General features: G+C 49.1%; 1 protein-coding gene and 1 long non-coding RNA gene across 3 annotated transcripts in view; one reads left to right on the forward strand and one right to left on the reverse strand.

The window, feature by feature from the left end:
- Window positions 1-24,563, forward strand: part of LOC132587564 (uncharacterized) — a 52,727-nt gene that overhangs the window by 12,348 nt on the left and 15,816 nt on the right. The gene's annotated exons all lie outside the window — the stretch shown is intronic.
- LINGO1 (leucine rich repeat and Ig domain containing 1) overlaps window positions 1,608-24,563 on the reverse strand; it is a 156,162-nt gene continuing 133,206 nt past the window's right edge. For both annotated transcript variants that reach the window (XM_060259856.1, XM_060259855.1), the window contains exon 2: window positions 1,608-3,895. In XM_060259856.1, the coding sequence (XP_060115839.1) occupies window positions 2,039-3,883 (1,845 nt within the window). In that variant the 5' untranslated portion in view covers window positions 3,884-3,895 and the 3' untranslated portion in view covers window positions 1,608-2,038. The remainder of the gene's footprint in view (window positions 3,896-24,563) is intronic.

A 24,563-nucleotide genomic window follows, 5' to 3' on the forward strand; every position in this document is an offset into this window, starting at 1 on the left:
ATGGCCTTGGGAGTTTCTTCCTTCTCCTGTTGGGAGCTTCTACGCTGATCTGATTCAGGCTAGCGGTGGCAGGGGCTGACATTTGTAGCGGTATCATCAGCAAACCCCACTCCACATTCAGCAACAGATCTGGGAACGTTTCAGAGGATAGCTGTGTTGGTCTGCACCAGAAGATTTAGATTTGAGTTCAGCTGCACCTTAGTGGCCAACAAGAGGTCCAGGATCAAAGGTCCCCTCGTCAACACAGTAGTGCACTTCCACCCGCACTGAATAATGCACTTTCAATCCACTTTGCAACTGGATCTTTCATGGAATCATAGAGTTGGAAGGGACCCCCACGTTCATCTAGCCAACCCCCTGCACAATGCAGGAAACTCACAAATACCCTCCCCCAAATTCACAGGGTCCTCATTGCTGTCAGGTGGCCATCTAGCCTCTGTTTAAAAAACCTCCAAGGAAGGAGAGCCCATCACCTCACAAGGAAGCCTGTTCCACTGAGGAACCGCTCTAATGCTCAGGAAGTTCTTCCTAATGTTGAGCCGGAAACTCTTTTGATTTAATTTCAACCCATTGGTTCTCGTCTTACCCTCTGGAGCCACATAAAAAAATTCTGCACCATCCTCTATATGACAGCCCTTCAAGTACTTGAAGATGGTGATCCTATCACCTCTCAACTGCCTCCTCTCCAGGCTAAACATGCCCAGCTTCTTCAACCTTTCCTCATAGGACTTGGTCTCCAGACCCCTCACCATCTTCATTGCCCTCCTCTGGACCCATTCCAGCTTGTCTATATCCTTCTTAAAATGTGGTGCCCAGAACTGAGGTCTTACCAGAGCAGAGTAAAGCGATACCATCACTTCACATGACTTTCTGTGACCGACTCCTTCCTAGCAGTTGCTCCACTTGGAGGTCAGGGGGAATAAGGATGAGATCAATATATCCTTCCCATTTGAACCCCTCAAATAGAAAGTAGGGTCAGTCCTTTGAGATTTATGGCAAGGTAGAGCATAATTTTACCAGGGTGTAACCCAAGGCTTTTTTGGTAGAGAAACCCCAGCAGGAACTCATTTGAATATTAGGCCACACCCCCTGACACCAAGAAGAAGAATAGCAGATTTATACCCCGCCCTTCTCTCTGAATCGGAGACTCAGAGTGGCTTACAGCCTCCTTTATCTTCTCACCCTCACAACAGATACCCTGTGAGGTGGGTGGGGCTTTCAAGGACAACCTCTGCCAGAGCTATGGTTGACTCAAAGCCATTCCAGCAGGTTCAAGTGGAGGAGTGGGGAATCAAACCAGGTTCTCCCAGATAAGAGTCCGCACACTTAACCACTACACCAAAACTGACTCTTTCTCCAAGCCAGCTGGAACTGTGTTCCTGTGCGTTCCTGCTCAAAAAAACCCAAAAATCCTGGTAGAACTTCATTTGTTGTATGGGCCCCAATTCCCCTTTTAACTCATATGAAAAACCATTTCCACAGGGAGACAAAACCAGGAGGAGGACATTAGAAAAAATAACAAGAAAAAACCCAACCACCCACCAGCAATCAGAGACAGAAAAGGAAATGGATGGATCAAGAAGTCAAGATTGTGCATTCCAACTATCTATAGGAAATAGTTCTTTTTATTATTTCAAGTTTTCATAAAAATCCATCATTATTGAAACAAAAAAAAAGTTACAGAGGAAGTTTGTAACTTTTCTTTTTTTGTTGTTGTTGGTTGTTGTTTTGGAATTTTTTTAAAAATTTCCTGTCGTCGTTACGGATTGACACCCGATATCCGTCAGAATATGTCCTACAAACACAGGAAATTCTGGAGATGTCAGCAGAACGTTTTCACAAAGAGGACGAGGAGGGAGAAGTGATGCGGGGCTGTGGGGGGGGGGAACGGAACGGGGGCAGGGTGGGGAGGGGGCCAGGCGAAGAGAGAAGAGAGCTTGGTATGTTTGACGCACCGTTATCTCTTTTTGATTTTTTTTTTGTTTTAAAAAAACACCCTCCTATTGAGTTTAATCGATTGCTTTTTAAAAAATAACTGTCAGATCATTTTCATGTTGAACTTGCGCGGCGCATCAGCAGCAGAACTGATGCCCGCATCGGACTTGCGCGGGACGTACTCGATCTCGATGTTGTGCTTTGTGTTCCCTTTGCCCCTACTCCAGAGGAAGAGGAGCACCAGGCAGAAGAGCACGACCCCCAGAAAAGAGATGAAACCCATCGTAGTGGCAATGATGAGGGTCTTGATGTCAAAGGGGAAAGGCACGGTGGTGCGCGTGCTGTTGGCGTCACTCTCGTTGGGCTGGTTGGAGATGAAAGCAAAGGTCTTATTGGGCTGGTGGGGCCAGTCGGGGGAGTAGCTGCGGACGTGCAAGTGCGCCAGCATGGTGTCATTGCCGCCAGCATTACTGGCGATGCATAGGTAGGTGCCATTGTCCTGGATCTGAGCATAGCGCACCTCCAGTGTGCCATCGGGGAAGACGGTGAGCCGCCCATTGGTTTTGGTAGAGATCAGGTGCTTCCTTGGAGACAGCCACATGATGGTGGGAGGCGGATCCCCATCTGCACGGCAGATGAACTGTACCGTGTGACCCTCATCCACAAAGATCTGCTGGGGCTTGCGGTCTCGTATCCGAGACCGGCGACAGATAAAGTAGTTGGGTAGGAGTGCCTCAGAGAAATCCTTGAACTCTTTCCCCTGGACAAACTCAGGAGTAGCGCAGGTAGGCTGCCGCTTGTTAAAATTCAGCCGCCAGCGCCGCCGGAAAATCCAAAGGAGCCGGCAGTCACAAGCCAAGGGGTTGTTATCGATGATGAGCGTTTCCAGGTTCCCGACTGAGTGGAAGGCTGACTCTTCCAAGGTGTTCAGAAGGTTCCCCGAAACATTCAAGATGCGCAAATAGTTGAGGCCCCGGAAAGCATACGGTTCCACCACGGCTAGTTGGCCACCGACCAGCTGTATCTCCTGAAGCCTGAGTAGGTCATGAAGCATGGACCCTTCAATCGTAGTGATGGGGTTATAGGACAGGTTCAGGAACCTGAGATAAACCAGATGCCTCAAAGAGATGTAAGGAATGGAAGTCAGGTTGCAGTGAGTGATGGACAAGGACGTCAAGTTGAGCCCGTACAGGCAGTTGGATGTCATTGTGTCTAGGTACGGCCAGTGTGAGATCTCGAGGACCTTCAGTCTGTACAGCCTCTTAAATGAGTAATCCCTGATGGCATTGATGTTCAGGTGGCGCAGCTGCAGCACGATCAGGCTGTGCAAGTGAGAGAGCGCCTCTGTGGGGATGGAGGTCAAATTGCATTTTTCCAATGTCAGCTGCTCCAAGCTATTGAGGCCGCTGAAGGCCCGGTGGGAGATGTAGACCAGGTCGTTGTCCCCGACCTCCAAGGACTTGAGGTTGTACAAGTCCTGGAACATGTAATCCAGGAGGATCACAATTTTGTTCTCACTAATGTCCAACTTGGTCAGATTGCTGAGTCCGGTGAACACCCCGATGGGGATCAGTTTGAGCCGATTGCTCCTAAGACCCAGAGTCCTGAGGTTGAAGAGGTTATTGAAAGCCCCCGGCTCGATGGCGCTGATAATGTTCTCGTTTAACTCCAGTTCCTCCAAGTGAGGAAAATTGGCAAACTCGTCTGGGTTGAGAGTCTTGATGCGGTTCTTCCCCAGGTCCAAAAGTTTTGTCTCTGTGGGGATACCCTCGGGGACCATCAAGAACCGCTTCCGGTGGCACAGCACAGAGCGTTCCTGAGCGGAGCAGTCGCAGCGGGGCGGGCAGCCCGTGGCGGAGCCGGAGAGGATGGACCCCAACATCAAGATGAGAATCGGCTGCCAGCAGGCCAGGATTGGGCTATACATACTCAACTTGCCCGCCACCATCCTATCTTTCACCTGCAGGGGGCGACAGGGAAACAAAAGAGAGAGCAGAAGAGTTAGAACCCAAAGACCCGGAATTCACACCGCCATCACAAAAGCAGCATTAGGCATATCGAGTGAATGAGGCTGATGGATACTTTCGAATCCCTCTCTTTTCTTGGGGGTGGAAAGTGCTCTCAAGTTATAGTTGACTTCTGGTGACCCTGTAGGGTTTTCAAGGCAAGAGATGAACAGAGGTGGTTTGCCATTGCTTGCCTCTGTGTAGCAACCCTGGAGTTCCTTGGTGGTCTCCCATCCAAGGACTAAACAGGGCCAAACCTAGCCCTCCAAGTACCCTGCTTAGCTTCTGAGATGTGATGAGCAGGCTGGCCTGGCCCTTCCAGGTCAGGGCAAGAGAGGTTCAGAGGTGGTTTTGCCATTGTCTGCCTCTGCATAGCAACCCTGGACTTCCTTGGTGGTCTCCCCTCCAAGTTCTAACCAGAACTGACCATTCTTAGCTTTCAAGATCTGATGAGATTGGGCTAGCCTGGGCCATCCAGGTCAGGACAGAGACAAGTAGAGGTGGTTTGCCATTGCCTGCCTGCATAGCAACCCTGGACTTCCTTGGTGGTCTCTGATCCAAGTAGTTAGATTCTGAGATCTGATGAGATCACGCTGACCTCCTGTTCCCCGGGCAAGGAAGGAAAGAGCCAGCGCTTCCTTTGCCCAATTCACTGGACCCCATGGGAGAGATGCAAAGAAAGCACCTTTAAGACTAACGGGTGCTAATGCTTTAATCCTGTTTTATTTTAAGTTGTAAAAAAATCTTTAATTGTGTTTGTCTGTGCCCTTTATAAAGTTTATATCTACTGCCTGGCATTACATTTTATGACTCACACGGCCCAGCCCGACAAGGTCTAATTTATCTCTGATTCATAAGAAATGAGTTTGATACACCTGCTCTAGAATACCAGGGTGAAGTCAGGGTGAAAATGGTTCTCCATAAACCAGAATCATTACTTTCCAGTGGACAGTGGACTCCCCCTACCTCAGTGAATCCTGCTTTTACATAGTTTCATAGGAGAGCCAGTTTGGTGTAGTGGTTAAGTGTGCAGACTCTTATCTGGAAGAACCCCACTCCTCCACTTGCAGCTGCTGGAATGGCCTTGGGTCAGCCAGAGCTCGAAGTGTGCAGACTCTTATCTGGGGAAACTGGGTTGGATTCCCCACTCCTCCACTTGCAGCTGCTGGAATGACCTTGGGTCAGCCATAGCTCTAAGTGTGCAGACTCTTATCTGGAAGAACCAGGATTGATTCCCCACTTGCAGCTGCTGGAATGGCCTTGGGTCAGCCATAGCTCTGGCAGAGGTTGTCCTTGAAAGGGCAGCTGCTGTGAGAGCCCTCTCAGCCCCACCCACCTTCCTGGGTGTCTGTTGTGGGGGGAGAAGATGTAGGAGATTGTTAAACCGCTCTGAGTCTCTGATTCAGAGAGAAGGGCAGGGTATAAATCTGCAATTCTTCTTCAGAGGGTAGCCATATTGGTTTGCATTAGAAGACTTGGAGATCGGCAATCATGGGCACACAAATTCTAAGTAACATGGTGCTCCATAAAAGGTACATATCCTCTACATATCTCTAGGAATTTCCCAACCCAGAGCTGAGAAGCCAGAAGAGTAGGCTTCTCAGCTCTGGGTTGGGAAATTCCTAGAGATATGTAGAGGGGAGAGCCTGAGGAGGGCGGAGTTTGGGGAAGGGAGGGGCCTCAGAAACGTATAAAGCTACAGAGTCCACCCTCCAAAGCAGCCATTTTCTGCAGGGTTGCTGATCTTTGTAGTCTGCAGGGGAGCTGATCTTTGTAGTAGGAAGAAGAAGACTGCAGATTTATACCCCACCCTTCTCTCTGAATCAGAGTCTCAGAGCAGCTTACAATCTCCTTTATCTTCTCCCCCCACAACAGACACCCTGGGAGGTGGGTGGGGCTGAGAGAGCTCTCGCAGCAGCTGCCCTTTCAAGGACAACTCCTACGAGAGCTATGGCTGACCCTAGGCCATTCTAGCAGCTGCAAGTGGAGGAGTGGGGAATCAAGCCCCGTTCTCCCAGATAAGAGTCCGCGTACTTCACCACTACACCAAACTGGCTCACCAAGAAGATGAAGACAAAGAAGATGAGAAGGAGAAGAAGAGGAGGAGATTCGATTTATACCCTGCCCTTCACTACCCAGAGGAGTCTCAGAATGGCTTACAATCTCCTTTCCCTTCCCCTCCCCACAACAGACACCCTGTGAGATAGGTGGGTCTTAGAGAACTTTCCCAGAAGCTGCCCTTTCAAGGACAACTCTTGTCTGACCCAAGATCATTCCAGCAGCTGTAAGTGGAGGAGTGGGGGATCAAACCCGGCTCTCCCAGATAAGAGTCCACACATTTAACCACTACACCAAACTGGCTCGCCTTTGCATATTAGGCTACCCCCTGCCCCCGACGTAGCCAATCCTCCTGCAGCTTAGAGTAGGCCCTGTACGAAGGGCCCTGGAAGCTCTTGGAGGATTGCCTACCTCAGGGGGTGTGGCCTAATATGCAAAGGAGCTCCTGCTACCAAAAAGCAGCCCTGATTATCCCGCAATGTGTTGTGATACTGGGAGATCTCGAGGTCCCGCCTGTAGGTCGGCCAGCCCTACAGAAGAGATACCCACGCTAGAACATTTCAGAATCATGAACTCTGGTATCTGTCAAGCTTATATAATAGAGAATGGTTTTTTTTTCCGGCAGAAGACCCTCTGGTTACTGCGTTTGTCAAACGGCTAACTTCTCAGAACCATTTTTTTTTTTTTAAGGCAGAAAAAGATCTACATCCTCCTTTCAGCTCTAAAAACTGCTCGGTTCCCAAGAGATGAAGCCTGAATCTGTAAAAATACTGTTTCGGTGCGGAACTCCTCCCCGAGTGGAGCGGAATGAGAAATTCTGCTCACGCCATCTCAACCAGAAAAGTCCATTTGGAGCATAAATTAAATTTTAACCCACAGCTCTTCAGGCCTCAGAGGACTCGGGCCCACCTTGATCTGCAGTCTTTCTGCTTAAAAATCCTGCTCCCCCAAGTCCACATATGTGATATTTTTTCTCGGCTGGAGAGGTATGCGCCCGGGGCTATTTCAACCTTATTGCTAAGTAAATTGCTGCATCTTGGAGAAACAGAATGAGGAGCAAGCAAAAACTGGAAAATTGGAGGTTGAGGTAGTCATGCCAAGCTCCAGGTGGGTGCTTGGGACCCCCCAAAATTAGAGCTCATCTCCAGACTACAGAGATTAGTTCTCCTGAAGAAAATGGCTGCTTTGGTGGATTGTATGGCATTATACCCTTCTGAGTTCCCTGTCTTTCCCAGGCCAAATCTATCTATCTATCTTTCCTTTCTTTCTTTCTTTCTTTCTTTCTTTCTTTCTTTCTTTCTTTCTTTCTTTCTTTCTTTCTTTCTTTCTTTCTTTCTTTCTTTCTTTCTTCTCTCTCTCTTCTCTCTCTCTTTCTCTTTCTTTCTCGCTTTCTCTTTCTTTCTCGCTTTCTTTCTCTCTTTCTTTCTCGCTTTCTCTCTTTCTTTCTTTCTCGCTTTCTCTCTCGCTTTCTCTCTTTCTCTCTCTCTCTTTCTTTCTTTCTCGCTTTCTCTCTCTCTCTCTCTCTCTCTCTCTCTTTCTCTCTCTCTCTCTCTCTCTCTCCCCCTCCCTCAGGAGGCTCAGGGCAGCTCCCAAGAGTTTCCCCACCTGGAGCTGACCTAACCTTACCTCTCCATTCCCTGCTGGTGGCTGGGGGGATCTGGTTACCCTAGTTTTAGGATGTGTCTATATCAGAAATGGCCAAACTGTGGCTCGGGAGCCACATGTGACTCTCTTACACATATTGTGCGCCTCTCAAAGCCCCCACTGCCATCTTGGTCGGCTTGGAGAAGGCATTTAAATCACTCCACCAAGCCAAGCCAGCCTGTGGCTTGGAGAATGCATTTAAAGTTAAAGTTGCTTTCTTTCCACCTCTCCCTCCCAATTTCTCACTCCGCCCCATCTTCCTTCCTTCCCTCCAATCTTGCTGCTCTCAAACATCTGACATTTGTTCTATGTGGCTCTTGTGTTAAGCAAGTTTGGCCACTCCTGGTCTATATGATTGCACTTTGTTTCTCACAGGGCCTCCTGAGAAACCTGGAAACTGCAGTTTGGGGGAAGTGGTGCTCTTATTCTCAGCAACCTCCTCCCCCAAGAAAAACTACAGCTCCCAGATTTCTTTGCTCTTGGGTTGCCGACCTCCAGTTGGTGGCTGGAGATCTCTTGGAATTATATCTGAGCTCCAGACTACAGAGATGAATTCCCCTGGAGAAAATGGCTGCTGTAGAGGGTGGATTCTACAGCATTAAATCCTGCTGAGGTCTCTCTCCTCCCCCACCCCCCCTAAGCTCTACTCCCAAAACCTCCAGGTCTTTCCCAACCCAGAGCTAGCAAACTTATAAACGTTAATTGTTTAAAAGCCATTTAAGGCTGTAGTTCTACACACACACACGCTTATTGCATTATTTTAAAAAACATTTCTAAGTGGCATCTCAATCAGGCAAGTTGCATCATGCAGATGACACAAACAACTCACAATGAATTGACAACCGAGTTCCATTTTTCAAGACAACAAATTGCTTGAAATGCAAAATATTTCAAGCAGCAATTAAAATGATGTTTAAAAGCCGGGGACCAACAAGTCAACACTAATCAATCACGTAACACTAATTAATACCAAATGCCTGTGGAGAACAACAACAACAAAGTCATTGCCTGATTCTTAAGAACTTAGAAGAGTAGACGTTATGGCAATTGTTATAGGGGAGGCAGCCCAGTGCTGAGGGCCACTACAAAAAAGGCCCTGTGCCTTGTGGCCATTCAACTAAGGATGCAACTTCCAGGTGATTACAGCCAAGAGAGACTCATGGTATGTAAGATACTTTCCTCCAGAAAATGAGAGCTTGACATTTAAGTTACTTATATTTATGAACCTCCAGGTGGTGTCTGGAGAGCTGGGGTTACACCTGGGCTCCAGATGACCGAGATAAATTCTCCTGGAGAAAATGGCTGCTTTGTAGGGTTGACTAGGGTTGCCAAGTCCCCCGCAGTCTCTGGTACCATAGAGTTTCCCTCCCAAATTGCTAGAGTGTCCGGGAAAACCATAGAGTTTCCCCAGAAGCTCCTAGAGCGGCTGGTGTGCAACATCGCCAGTGCGATGATGTCACTTGCGAGTGATGTCATCACGCCAGCGACATCGGGGGAGGATCCTCCCGCCGGCCCAATGTGGCCCCAGGGTTGGAAACCTCTAGGGCGGGAGAACCCCGGCCTGGGAACTTGGCAGCCCTAGGGTTGACTCTGTGGCATTGTACCCTCTGAGGTCCCTTCCCCAAGCTAAACCCCACCCCCAGACTCCACCCCCAAATATCCAGGTATTTTTCAACTCGGAGCTCACAACCCTACCCAGTCTCCATCTTATTCCCCCCCACCAATCCTGGGAAATCTTCTTTCCCTTGTCCACGATTGCCTTTGGAAGCTTCCGGAACCTGTGATCTGATTTCAGGTAAGATTAGGAATGTCTCTCCTCAGAATGGGGTGATTAGCAGGTGCCAGTTCCTCCAGATTCTAGGATTGCCAGTTCTGGGTTGGGAAATTCCTGGAGATTTCGGGAATGGAGTCTGGGAGGGGTGGGCTTTGGGGGAAGGGAGGGGCATCAGCATGGTAGAATGCCCTGGAGTCCACCCTCCAAAGCAGCCATTTTCTCCAGGGGAGGTGATCTCTGGTGGCTGGAGAGGAGACCAGGGGTAATTCTGGGAGATTTCCAGATAGCACCTGGATTAGAATTAGCAGCTCTGGGTGGGGAAACACCTAGAGATTTTGGGAGTGGAGTCTGGGGAAGTAGGGCTTGAGGAGGGGAGGAGGCCCCAGCAGGGTGTAATGCCATCAACTCCACCCTCCAAAGCAGCCATTTTCGCCAGGGGAACAGATGTCTGTCATCTGGAGATCAACTGCAATAGTGGGTCTTACCTGGGGGTTGGTAACGCTACTAAAGACTGTCTATCATGTGAGCACACCAACCTAGGCTTCCCAGTCCCCCAGTCCCAGGGTGGGAACCCCTGCTTCTCCAGGCTCCATCCTGCCCACAGCTAGTTGGCTGGCCGTAGGAAGCCCTGCCCCCACAGCCATCTTGTGCCTTTAGATCTCTGCAGGTTTAGAAGCCTGCAAACACCTTGTGTTTCAAAATGTGTGTGTGCCTTTAAATCTGAGCAGGAAGCGAAAGCTGCATCGGGAGGGGTCAGCAGCAGAGCCACGTGTGTGTGCTTGTGTGTGTGTGAGAGTGAGAGCGCAGTCCCTCTGCTTGCTTTGCTTTAGCTTTAGACCTCTTTGTATAGGAATGAGAGTTAGTAAATGTGAGTGTGTGTGTGAGAGAGAGAGAGAGAAAGAGAGAGAGAGCACAGTCTCTGTGCTTGTTTTGGATTCGTTTCAGACATCTTTGTATAGGAACCTGTTTATGGGAAGGAGAAAAACTCTACACTCTTTTAATTTGCCTGTGTTAGTCTGAAGTAGTTGGTTGGAAATACAGCAGATCCTGTGCATAAAGCTCCAGTGAGATCATAAAAGTGTGTGCTTGCAAATTCTGTTTATTTTGGCTGCTTTGTTAGTGTGTGTTCACCTTCATTCACTGGAAGTGCAGCTGCAAGGAAATGAAGACTATTCAGGGGAATTGTGCTGCTGTATTTTTATTTATTTAGGGAATGGGAAAGTCTCCTGGCTCCACCCATAAAGTCTCCTGGCTCCATCCCCAAAGTCCTCAGGTTTCTGAGTTGGTGACCCTACAACACCCTCTGGACTCGGTAGGGCCCCCATTTTCTCAAGCTTAGCTCCCCAGAAGAAGTCAATCGATTTGAAAAGCAAGTGAGCAGAGTCTAGAAACTCTGTCAAGGGACAGGCCCATGTCTGATATATGAAGTTGTTTGGGAGAAGTTACAGCTGTGTCAAGGCAGCTATTTCTCTCCTCACGGAAAAAAACAACTCTAGAGCCGTGAAGAAGTGCAGATTTATACCCCCCCCCCCACACTTCTCTCTGAATCAGAGACTCAGAGAGGCTTACAATCTCCCATATCTTCTCTCCCCACAACAGACACCCTGTGAGGCAGGTGTGGCTGAGAGAGCTCTCCCAGAAGCTGCCCTTTCAAGGACAACTCCTACAAGAGCTATGGCTGACCCAAGGCCATTCCAGCAGGTGCAAGTGGAGGAGTGGGGAATCAAACCCGGTTCTCCCAGATAAGAGTCCACGCACTTAACCACTACATCAAACTGGCTCTTGTCAGCGAGATGCTAAAGTCTCATGTAATGTGGCTTCCATTTTTTAAAATGCAGGACTCCTGGTGTTCCCAAGAATTGAATGGTGCTAATATTGCACATTTGACGGAATCCATGTTGCCTGTTGTCATGTACAAGCTCTGGCTAAATGCTCTTTATGGCCGTTGCTGAATATATTCCACACATCACTTTCAATGGACGGGGTTTATGTCTATCATTATATATATATATGGGCCCACACATTATTTCCTCCCCACCCCGCCCGTACGATTTACGACTCTTCTGGATACCCCGCACATTACCTTCATCGCTGCTTGTTTAGATCCCGTCATTTCACAGAGAAATATGGCCATGCTTAAGTTCCCTTCCCTTCCTCCAAAATTATTCTAAGCACTCTTTTTTTTTGTTCATGCGCAAGGACAAAAACACAATAGGCGTTCTATAAAGATGTCAGCTTTCTGGCCCCTTCCTGACCTGGATGGCCCGTGAATCAAGACTGTCTTGGCCTAAGGAATTAATTACAGCTCCACCAAGTTCCCGCTACACTGAGTCAGTTTGAAATTGCATTATGCTTTTCCCACCTTGGATGCATGCTTCATGCATGCAGGACAATCGACTGCACACCGCCATGTGGCCGATTCCAGCCACAAATGTTGCGTTGCGTTATTCCAGCCTATAAGTACCTTTGGAATTCTGGCACAGGGTCACCCACAAAATGGCTGCTATAGGAGGCAAAAAGCAACTACAAAATGGTTGCCACAGGAGGCGGAGCCAGAGACACGGAGGAAGCCAAAGTGCAGAGAGGAAGAGGGAGAGGTAAAAGTACACCGGGAAAGTGAAGTGAGAGAGAATAAAACAAACGCTGTGGTAGCAACTACCACTGAAACAGTGTTATCTTCAGGGTTGGAATTCTAGCAGGAGCTCTTTTGCATATTAGGCCACACACCCCTGAGGTAGCCAATCCTCCAAGAGCTTACGAGACTCTTTTTGTAAGCTCTTGGAGGATTGGCTACTTCAGGGGTGGTGTGGCCTAATATGCAAAGGAGCTCCTGCTAGAATTCTACCCCTGGTCATCTTGATTGGCATAGCCAATTAGATCTTCATTGGTCAATCAGAAGCCTTGGCGGATAAAAATCCCACATGGCTCCACCCACATTCTAGAAACACTTGGTGGGCATCTGGAAGGGATCACATGCCTTACCACAGCCAAACACTTCATCCAAGAAAGCTTCCTAGAGAGTGCCATTCAAGGAGAGGCATACTGTGCACTATTCCTCGGGTGAGGACTTCTGATGGACACTTGAGCCGGCGTCACGGTATATTTGCAAGGCAATGCATGGCTATTAGGGGTATGCATGTGTGCATGCCTAGTATCATCAAGCTGTGATGGTCTTATGGCAACCTCATAGAGTTTTCAAGGCAAGACAGGAACATTGGTGGTTCACCACTGCCTGCCTCTGCGTAGCAACCCTTGACTTCCTTAGTGGTCTCTCATCCAAGTACTAACAAGGGTGGATCCTGCTTAGCTTCATAGATCAGACGAGATCAGGCTGGCCTCAGCTATCCAGGCCGCATCAGAGACAAGCAGAGGTGGTTCAACATTGCCTGTTTCTGTGTAGCAACCCTGGACTTCCTTGGTGGTTTTCCAATCAAGTACAAACTCGGGCTGACCTTGCTTACCTTCTGAAATCAGATATCAGGCTAGCTTGGGGTGCAGTCAGACGTACCATTAGTGGTGACACAGCTCCGTCTCGCTGACGGATTAAATGTGTTCGTTCAGACATCCACATCTGGCAATCGAGCGTCATCCAGGGTCATCCTGGCTTGCTGCGCCTCAATGCCGCATGAATTTGACAGCGCAGAAAGTCCGGCCCTTTGTCAAAAAAGCGGCACAAGATCGGCTTTTTTTCTGTTTGAACAGCTCACGGGCGATACTGCCCCTTGGAAAGTTTACCGCCCCTCCCACCTTTAAAAAAAAAAAAAGCCTCAGCAGACATGCGCATTGCCAGATCATCCGGGAATCTGAGGTGATGCTTCTGCTTCTCCAATCAACACAGGAACGGGGTGGGGGTGGGGGGGGACATTATCCCACTATTCAGAACAGGGAAAAAAAAATCTTTTTTTTTCCAATGTGGAGGATTTCCAGATATCATTGTCACTGCCAATTTCTAGGAAAGTAATTCCTGGCAGTTCTCTGGTTTGAATCGGCAGTGTTAATTCCGGAAACTTTCCTGCCTTCCCCCCTGCCTCTGAAGCAACGTTTGATTTCCCACCTCCAAACAGTTGGGCGCATGTTCAATGGACCCCCCCCCCCTCCCAGAAATCACCACCTGATCACGCATGCGCCAAGAAAAGAGCGTGATAGTATTGGATGTCTGACTGTTCAACAACAGAATGAGTCCCATTCTTGGTTGCTCGTCTGAACGGCCCTGCATCGAATCAATATTCAGCGGTTCAAATTTGAGCGCTACACACCCGCTTTTAACGTGACGTGTGACTGCACCCTTGGCCTATCCAGGACACGTCAGAGACGAGCAGAGGTGGTTCGCCATTGCCTGCCTCCGCGTAGCAACCCTGGACTTCCTTGGTGGTTCCCCATCCAAGTACAAACCAGGGCTGAGCTGAAATCAGATGAGATCAGGCTACCGTGAGCTATCCAGGGCAGGACAGAGACGAGCAGAGGTGGTTTGCCATTGCCTGCCTCTGCGTAGCAACCCTGGACTTCCTTAATGACCTCCCATCCAAGTACCACCCAGGGCTGACCTTGCGCAGCTTCTGAAATCAGATGAGATCAGGCTAGCTTGGGTTATCCAGGGCAGGACAGAGACGAGCAGAGGTGGTTTGCCATTGCCTGCCTCTGCGTAGCAACCCTGGACTTCCTTAATGACCTCCCATCCAAGTACCACCCAGGGCTGACCTTGCGCAGCTTCTGAAATCAGATGAGATCAGGTTAGCTTGGGCTATCCAGGGCAGGACAGAGACGAGCAGAGGTGGTTTGCCATTGCCTGCCTCTGCATAGCAACCCTGGACTTCCTTAATGACCTCCCATCCAAGTACCACCCAGGGCTGACCTTGCGCAGCTTCTGAAATCAGATGAGATCAGGCTAGCTTGGGCTATCCAGGGCAGGACAGAGACGAGCAGAGGTGGTTTGCCATTGCCTGCCTCTGCGTAGCAACCCTGGACTTCCTTAATGACCTCCCATCCAAGTACCACCCAGGGCTGACCTTGCGCAGCTTCTGAAATCAGATGAGATCAGGTTAGCTTGGGCTATCCAGGGCAGGACAGAGACGAGCAGAGGTGGTTTGCCATTGCCTGCCTCTGCATAGCAACCCTGGACTTCCTTAATGACCTCCCATCCAAGTACCACCCAGGGCTGACCTTGCGCAGCTTCTGAAATCAGATGAGATCAGGCTAGCTTGGGCTATCCAGGGCAGGACAGAGACGAGCAGAGGTGGTTTGCCATTGCCTGCCTCTGCGTAGCAACCCTGGACTTCCTTAATGACCTCCCATCCAAGTACCACCCAGGGCTGACCTTGCGCAGCTTCTGAAATCAGATGAGATCAGGTTAGCTTGGGCTATCCAGGGCAGGACAGAGACGAGCAGAGGTGGTTTGCCATTGCCTGCCTCTGCATAGCAACCCTGGACTTCCTTAATGACCTCCCATCCAAGTACCACCCAGGGCTGACCTTGCGCAGCTTCTGAAATCAGATGAGATCAGGCTAGCTTGGGCTATCCAGGGCAGGACAGAGACGAGCAGAGGTGGTTTGCCATTGCCTGCCTCTGCGTAGCAACCCTGGACTTCCTTAATGACCTCCCATCCAAGTACCACCCAGGGCTGACCTTGCGCAGCTTCTGAAATCAGATGAGATCAGGTTAGCTTGGGCTATCCAGGGCAGGACAGAGACGAGCAGAGGTGGTTTGCCATTGCCTGCCTCTGCATAGCAACCCTGGACTTCCTTAATGACCTCCCATCCAAGTACCACCCAGGGCTGACCTTGCGCAGCTTCTGAAATCAGATGAGATCAGGCTAGCTTGGGCTATCCAGGGCAGGACAGAGACGAGCAGAGGTGGTTTGCCATTGCCTGCCTCTGCGTAGCAACCCTGGACTTCCTTGGTTGTCTCCCATCCAAGTACTAACTAGGGCTGACCCTGCTTAGCTTCTGAGATCACGTGAGTTCAGGCTAGCCTGGGCCATCCAGGTCAAGGCAAGAGCTGAACAGAGGTGGATTGCCATTGCCTGCCTCTGCATAGCAACCCTGGACTTCCTTGGTGGTCTCCCATCCAAGTACTAACCAGGGCCAACCCTGCTTAGCTTCTGAGATGAGACAATATTGGGTTAGCCTGGGCCATCCAGGTCAGGGAAGGGGTGTGTCTATAGATATGCTTTAATTGGAGATGAAAGATTTGGTTGCCACTGTTTCCCATGCACTGCAAATTTACTCGTTGGGTGATAGGGTTGTGAGCTCTTACAGCTCTCTTTCAAACAGCGATGTATCGATTCGCTTTCTGAGCGTAGCCTCAAGCCATTGGATCAGTGGTGCAGAAATCCCGATAAAATAAATAAAATCCTTAAATGTTTCACCGTTTTATTCTTGTGTCCCCCCCCCCCCCCCCCGCCATAGATTCACCCCGTTCACACAAATGCAACATTTGAGAAAGACTGAAATTCTTTTTTGGCAGTGAGTTGTGTTAAATGAGAGAAGCAATGAACCTCTGTGGATGCAGGGGGTGGAATTCTAGCAGGAGCGCCTTTGCATATTAGGCCACACCCCTCTGATGTAGCCAATCCTCCAAGAGCTTACAAAAAAGAGCCTTGTAAGCTCTTGGAGGATTGGCTACATCAGGGGTGTGTGCCCTAATATGCAAAGGAGCTCCTGCTAGAATTCTATTCCTGGATCCTGTCCTAAGAGCCCTGTGAGCTCTTGGAGGATTGGCTCCATCAGGGGTGTGTGGCCTAATATGCAAAGGAGCCCCTGCTAGAATTCTATCTCTGGACCTTGTACTAAGAGCCTTGTAAGCTCTTGGAGGATTGGCTACATCAGGGGTGTGTGCCCTAATATGCAAAGGAGCTCCTGCTAGAATTCCACCCCTGGTGGATACACACCTACAGTCTTTAGTTAAGATTGCAAAATCCTGGTTGGGACGTTTCTGGAAATTTGGACAGGATGACGTTTGAGAGTCCACCATCCGAAGCAGCCCTTTTCTCCTGGGGAATTAATCTATGCAGTCCAGAGATCAACTGGAATTCTGGGAGATCTCCGGGCACTGCCTTGCAGGTTGGCAACCCAGGCTTTAGCTCTCAATATTGCCTATCCCCAGTTGGGGTCAGGAGATCCCCTGGTCTGGAGGCCCTCTCCCCGCTTCAGAGTCATCAGAAAGCCAGGGGGAGGGTGATTGTCTGCTGGGCACGCCATTATATCCTGTGGAGTCTGGTCCCCATAAGGTATAATGGAGAATTGATCCATGGGGAACTGTGGCTCTGTTTTTTTGAGGTAGAGGCACCAAATTTTCAGCATAACACCTGGTGCCTCCCCTAACCCCCCCCCCCCCCAAATTCCAAAAAGATTGTACCAGGGGGTCCAATTCTATGAGCTGCCACTGAAGGTGCCCCCATCCTCCATTGTTTCCAGTGGAGGGGAGGCATTTAAAAGAAGCACGGTCCCTTGAAATGTGATGGCCAGAACGCCCTTTGGAGTTCAATTATGCTTGTCACACCCTTGCTCCTTGCTCCACCCCCAAAGTCCCCAGATATGTTTTGAATCAGACCTGGCAACCCTAGAATTACCTGTGTGTTCCAAGAGAGGACCTGTGTTCTATGTGTAGACCAGGGGTGGCCAAACTGCGGCTTGGGAGCCACCTGTGGCTCTTTCACACCTATTGTGTGGCTCTTGAAGCCCCCCCCCCATCTTGGAAAAGGCATTTGTCTCTTTAAATCACTTCTCCAAGCCTTCCTTCCGGCTCTCAAACATCTGATGTTTATTATGTGTGGCTCTTAAGTTAAGCAAGTTTGGCCACCCTTGGTGTCGACCCTGAGAACATAAGAGAAGCCATGCTGAATCAGGCCAATGGCTCATCCAGTCCAACACTCTGTGTCACACAGTGGCCAATATATATGTGTGTGTATACACACACACACACATATATATATACTGTGGCTACTAGCCACTGATGGACCTCTGAATCTCCGCCTGAATCTGATCAAGTCAAGGTTTCTTTGTTGTTGAAGAAGGGTCAACTGAACTCCAAGGAGAAGTCACCGTGGACAGAAAAAGAAACATTCTTCTAAACCTAAGGTGCTGAGTCGATATCTCACTAGCATTAATCCTCTCAAGTAACATATGGGGCACCTCAGCCTTTCACCCATATCTCTTCCCAAAGGAGCTACAAGAGGGGGGGGGGGACCCTGCCTTAGTTGAACACCTTCTGTTCTTGTGATATCCGCTAGGGAGAGACTTTTATCTTCCAGATGAAAGGGTGTTACCTTGTAGGCACTTAATTAAAACCACACATTAAAACAAAAACATCAAGTGCCTACTTGGAACTGGCAAAGGAACAAAAGAATTCCTCAGTATGTAAAAAAAAAAAAGGAACGGGTGATAGTGAATAGGATTTATACAGAGGGTTTCTAATCTGCCCTCTTTTACTATGGCAGAAGTCATTTTGGGGAAGGCACTGCTGATCAAGCCCGGATCTGGTGATCCCAGGCTACCCTCATCTCTTCAGATCTTGGAAACTTAGCAGGATCAGCCCCGGCTAGTACTTGGATGGGAGACCAACAAGGAATGTCAGGGATTTGGCATGGAGTCAGGCAATGAAAAACCACCTCTGAACTTTTTTTGCCTTGACCTGGATGGCCCAAGCTAGCCTGATCTTGGCACAGCTCAGAAGCTAAGCAGGGTTGGCCTTGGTTAGTATTTGGATGAGAGACCACCAAGAAAGTCCACCGTTGCTATGCAGAGACGAGCAATGGCAAGCCACCTCTGAATTTCTTTTACCTTGACCTGGATGGCCCAAGCTAGCCCAATCTTGTCAGATCTCAGAAACTAAGTAAGGTCGGCCTTGGTTGGTATTTGGCTGGAGGCCCACCAAGAAAGTCCACAATTGCTATGTAGAGGCAGGCAATGGCAAACCACTGTTCATCTCTTGCATGACATGGATGGCCAAAGCTACCTTGGTTCCATCAGATTTCAGAAGCTAAGCAGAGTCAGCCCGGGTTTGTACTTGGATGGGAGGCCACCGAGGAAGTCCAGGATTGCTATATAGAGGCAGGCAGCAGCAAACCACTGTTTGTCTCTTGCTCTGACATGGATGGCCAACGCTACCTTGGTCCCATCAGATTTTAGAAGCTAAGCAGAGTCAGCCCTGTTTCGTACTTGGACGGGAGACCATTAAGGAAGTCTAGGGATGCTACACAGAGGAAGGCAATGGAAGACCACCTTTGAAAATCTCTTGCCTTGAAAACCGTACAGGGTCACCCTAGGTCAACTGTGACTTGGGCAAAGTTAAAAATGGCTGAGCAAATGCTTGCAGAATGCTGCTCAACTTTGGCTAAGACCAGGGGTGGAATTCTAAGAAGAAGAAGAAGATATTGGATTTATATCCCGCCCTCCACTCCGAAGAGTCTCAGAGCGGCTCACAATCTCCTTTACCTTCCTCCCCCACAACAGACACCCTGTGAGGTGGGCGGGGCTGGAGAGGGCTCTCACAGCAGCTGCCCTTTCAAGGACAACCTCTGCCAGAGCTATGGCTGACCCAAGGCCATGCTAGCAGGTGCAAGTGGAGGAGTGGGGAATCAAACCCGGTTCTCCCAGATAAGAGACCACACACTTAACCACTACACCAAACTGGCTCTAACAGGAGCTCTTGGAGGATTGGCTACATCAGGGGTGTGTGGCCTAATATGCAAAGGAGCTCCTGCTAGAATTCCACCCCTGGCTAAGACTGATCTTTGTTAATCCCCCTTGGAATCTAATTTGCTGTACTCTCTGCCTTGCTGAGAAAGATGTTTTGAAAAGAAAAAAGGATGTTAATTGCTAAACAAAATACAATCTAAGGGGTTTTATTAGTCCAAGATTGAAGAGGCATGATGTCGAAGAACCTACGGATTGCGTTCAGGAGCAGAAAAATTTCAGGAGCACGCTCGTGGTTAAAACCCAGGCTTCCAACGGATCTTAGACAAAGCAACAACTTACAAGTTGCAAATTTTGCTTCAGCCTCGATCCCTCGGTATTATGAGGTCTGCGCATGATTCATCCCCTGTTTGTCAAAAAAGGTTGCAACGGAGTGGAATTTGAACTCCAGATCCAATAACACTGCGCCCTTTTCAGTGGGGCTGATATGGATGGAGCTCTCCCCTTCTAGAAATGTGGTTAATTTTAAAATGGTTTTGGCTCACCTCAGCGTTCCTTGTAAGATTTCCCTCCACAAAGGGCTCCTGTCCTATTGGCTCCAAATATCTCTTTATGCAAAAATGTCAGCATCTACAATATGGGGATGCATAGGCAGGTCTGCCAGTCCCCAGGGGAGGATCCCCCAGTTTTTCAGGCTCCTTCCCATCGGCAGCCAGCTGGCCATTGGGAGGAAGCCCCGCCCCAACAACCACCACGTGCCTTTAAACCTTGGCAGGCTGAGAAGAGGTTTGCAAACTGCTTGTGTTTCTGAATCTGTGTGTGCCTTTAAATCTCTTCAGGGGGCAGGGCGGACAGACCCACTTGGCTCTCAGTCCCTCTCTTTGTTTGGAGGGAAACTCCACACACCCCCAGGCTGTTCTTCCGTTTTCCTGTTAGTCTGAAGAAGATGGTTGAAATACAGTGGATGGCTACATTCAGCAACATGAGTAAATTGCCACAGTAAGATCACAAATTGCGGGCTTGCTAACTGTGTTTATTTTGGCTGCATTGTGAGTGTGTGTGAGTGCTCGCTTTCATTTAGTGGAAGTGTAGCTTCTGGGGGGTTCAGAAATAAAGATTGGATTCAGGGCATAGAATCGACTTTCCACAGCAGCCATTTTCTCCAGGGAAACTGACCTGTGTTGTCTGGGGATCACCTGAAACAGTGGAATATTACCTGGTCTCACATGGAGGCTGGCAACCATGGAGGGTATATATCGAGGGTGCCACTTTTTAGGGTTACAGTCTCCATGTGGGGTCTGGAATTTCTCCTGGAATCAAAGCTGAATTTCAAACGAGAAATCAGTTCCCCAGGAGGAATTAAACCTCTTCAGAGGGTACACTAAGTTGGAATAGGGTTGCCAGGTAACCTGTGGGAGAGCAGCAGGAAGCGCTGCAGATGTAATGCTGTCACTTCTGGGCACAGTCTGGAAGTGACAATGGGTAGCTCTAGGGATTACTGGAAACTGTGGTTTTATCATAGAGTTTCTGGAGATTCCTAGAGTTACCACCATCACTTCCAGGTTATGACGTGAAGTGACAACCAAAAAGAGAGGGGAAAAGAAACTCAACCAACTAAGCAAAAACCTCCAAAAGAAGCTTAAGAGTACTAATACATTTTTCCTCCAAAGGGTGCCTGTCTGATTGGTTCCAAATATCTCTTTATGTGAAATGCGGGGAGGGAAGGGACCTCAGCAGAGTATAATGCCATGGAGTCAGGGCCTTTTTTTTTGTAGAAAAAGCCCAGCAGGAACTCATTTGCATATTAGGCCACACCTGGACATCACCACTGTTTCACACAGGGCTTTTTTGGCGGGAAAAGCCCAGCAGGAACTGATTTGCATGTTAGGCCACACCCCTGATACCAAGCCAGCCGGAACTGCGTCCCTGCTCAAAAAAAGCCCTGCATAGAGTCCACCTTTCAAAGCGGCCATTTTCTCCGGGGGAACTGATCTCTGTCACTTGGGGATCATTTGAAATTGTGGGACTTCTCCAGCTGCTGCCGGGAGGCTGGCAACCTTATGGTGCTTAAATGACCCAGTCTCATGGCCCCTCATCAAGCGTAACTGAACAGCTTTTGTCTTGCTCTTCCCCTGGCAACAGAGAGCCGTTTCTTTCCCCTCATTCCATTCGCGATGCAAAAGCTATTACTTTGCGGGGCTCCTCTCTCCATTTCTCCAAGCGGGACCTCACCGAGCCCTCCCCGCCTCTCTTGACCTGTCCTCCCACGTCCCAGATGTTTTATTGTCTGCTCGGCTCTCCGCTGATCAGTCCGGCGTCATTAATATATTTGAATATATTCATTCCCCTAAAGCCCCGGGAAGGGAGGGGAAACGGCCATTATCCCCATTTTCTTTTATTACAGTATGCTTCATTTATCTAGAGATGCTCAGAAGCAATGTCTCCAAACATTTGGGTAATGAGATGTTTGGATAAACAGGAGCGCTGCTTACAAAGAGATGTGTTTTTTTTACGGGGGGGGAGGGCTCCATGCACAAACACTGGCACATTTGTTACAGCGGCGGCCGCTGGAGTGGTCAACCAGAGTTTTTAGGGTTGCAAAGTACTCCTGCAGCCTCCGGTGGGGGACTTATAGCACTTGGGGTGCAATGATGTCACTCATAAGTGTTGTCATCGCGCCAGCGATGCTGCGTGCCAGCCGCTCTAGGAGCTCCTGGGAAAACACTATGGTTTTCCTGGATGCTCTAGCAATTTGGGAGGAAAACTCTATGGTACCAAGGGACCCCAAAAGCGGGAGAACGCCCGTCTCACCTGGGAGCTTTGAAGCCCTGGGAGTTTGGGCTGTGGTGGAATCAGAGCGTGGCTCACAGGGGTCATTTTGTAGAAAAAGAGGTGCCGGAGCTCATTTGCCTATGCCACACGCCCCTGACAGTGCCGGAAGGTGTACTCAATTGTATCAGCTCAGCATCTACCTTAAAATGTTTCTTGAGTTAGAATTGTCATCATAAAACGTGACTCCCATCATACTTCTTAAATGACTTTCTCCTATGCGGCCGCAGTGGCATGAAGAAGATTTCCATCTGTCTGCTTTTTATGTTTTGGTTATTCTCCCTTTTTTTTGTGGAGGAAAATATTCGAAAGTTTGTCAAATCTTAAAGAGTTCAGCAAAATTCTCATGGGGGGGTTGAACAATAGAGCCCTGAAGCAATTTTTTTTTGGGGGGGGTAAGAAAGAAAGAGCACAATAACATTTACAAGTTCCGGAGCTCCGTTCCTGTGAGCTCCTGCTCAAATTGAGGCCTGGTGCCGCATATAAAAAGGGGGGGAAAATCCCTGTTTATGGAAAGCTAGCATGTCAGGGTGAAACTCGGCTCGGAAGCCTTCTCCCTGATCGTTTTCTAAGTGTAGGGATTTTTTTAAAAAAGGCATAGCATTCAACCACAGGAGTCCCATGTGCATTCTAGAGTCACCAGCTCTGGGTCGGAACGTTCCTGGACACTTTGGGGGTGGAGCCCGGAGAGGGCGGGGTTTGGCCATGGGAGGGACATCAGTGAGGTCGAATGCCATAGACTCCACCTTCCAAAGCAGGAAGAGGAGGAGGAGGAGTTGGATTTATACCCTGCCCTTCATTCAGAGTCTCAGAACAGCTTACCAGCAGGAGTGTCAGACATGTGGTCCGGGGGCCGAATCAGGCTCCCCAGAGGGCTTCTATCAGGCCCCCAAGCAACTGGTTGTCATCTACTTCCTTCTCCCTCTCTCTTGCTTCCTTCTGCATAACAGCTTGCTTTGCAAGGCTTGCTCAATTGCACAGGAGCTACAGAGCTATTTTCTCCATTGGCTGAGGCTCCTTCCTTGGGGAGGAAGGGGGGGGGGCAGAGCTTATTTTTCCAGGCTCTCTCAATCGCACAGCAGAGCTACTGACCCAAGTCTCTCTTCCTTCTATTGGCTGAGGCTCCCCCCCAGTTCCCTGGGGAAGGAAGGAAAGACCCACATCTTCCTTTGCCCAGTTCCCTGGATCGAACGGGAGAAATACAAAGAAAGCACCTTTTAGACCAACGAGTGCTAACGTTTTAAGCATGGTTTAAGGTTTTTTTTAAATATATATTTAATTGCGTTTGTGTCCTTTATAAAGTTTATATCTCTGCTACCTAATCTTAAATAAGTACACACATGGCACGGCTAGGGTTGCCAATCCCCAGGTGGGGGCAGGGGATCCCCCAGTTTGGAGACCCTCCCCCCGCTTCAGGGTCATTAGAAAGCAGGGGGAGGGGAGGGAAATGTCTGCTGGGAACTCTATTATTCCCTATGGAGATTTATTCCCATAGAAAATCATGGAAAATTGATCCACGGGTATCTGGGGCTCTGGGGGGGCTGTTTTTTGGGTTAGGGGCACCAAATTTTCAGTATAGCATCTAGTGCCTCTCCCCAAAATACTCCCCAAGTTTCAAAAAGTTTGGACCAGGGGGTCCAATTCTATGAGCCCCAAAAGAAGGTGCCCCTATCCTTCATTATTTCCTATGGAAGGAAGGAATTGAAAAGGTGTGCCGTCCCTTTAAATGTGATGGCCAGAACTCCCTTTGGAGTTCAATTATGCTTGTTACAGCCTTGATCTTGGCTCCACCCCCAAAGTCTCCTGGCTCCACCCCCAAAGTCTCCTGGCTCCACCCCCAAAGTCCCCAGATATTTCTTAAATTGGATTTGGCAACCCTAGGCCCAACATGGTTCGACCCAACCCCACATAGCCCGGTCCAACAAGGTCTCATTTATGTCAGATCCGGCCCTCATAACAATCAAGTTCAGCACCCCTGGCTTACAGTCTCCTCCTGTTCCTCTCCCCACCTCGTTCTGCTAAGTTAGGCATTTAGCAAAGGTAGAACTGGAAGACCCCCAGGTTAAATTTGCAAAAAGGAGAGGGAGGTATGTGGGGGGGGGGGAACCCTGTTAAATGAAAAAAGGCAAGGCTGTATCTGCAAGAGACCATTTTGTGCGGTTAATCCAGTGTGGCTAACGGAGGACCATACACCTGCCAAATGGCAGAAGTGTCCCCTTTTTGCTTGTGGCTTTAAAATTCTTTGCTCTCTAAATAAAGCTAGCATGATGTTTCTTGGGCGACAGTCATAAATAACGGATCATGGGAAATGTGGCGGTTGTTAATAATGCATGCAACATTCTGAAGCCTAAGCTGCCTGCCCCCCCCCCCCCCCTTGCGTGCTGCGGCCTACCGAAAACTCACTCTTGAGTCGGCGAGGCCTGTTTTTCTACAAGATTGAGCGAACGAGAGAGCAAAATGGAACAAAGTGAAAGACGGTGCGTTCCATCTGCACCCCTGAGAAGTGAAATGAAAAGGGGGCTTAGAGCATTTCTTTATGGACAGTTTTCCCCCAATGGGGACCCCAAAACGGCTTCCAATATTTTGCCTCACACCATTTTTGGCCAATTCGGTGTCGTGGTTAAGTGTGCAGACTCTTATCTGGCAGAACCGGGTTTGATTCCCCACTCCTCCACTTGCAGCTGC

Source organism: Heteronotia binoei, chromosome 19 (assembly GCF_032191835.1).
Source record: "Heteronotia binoei isolate CCM8104 ecotype False Entrance Well chromosome 19, APGP_CSIRO_Hbin_v1, whole genome shotgun sequence".
NCBI classification, from domain to species: Eukaryota; Metazoa; Chordata; class Lepidosauria; order Squamata; family Gekkonidae; genus Heteronotia; species Heteronotia binoei.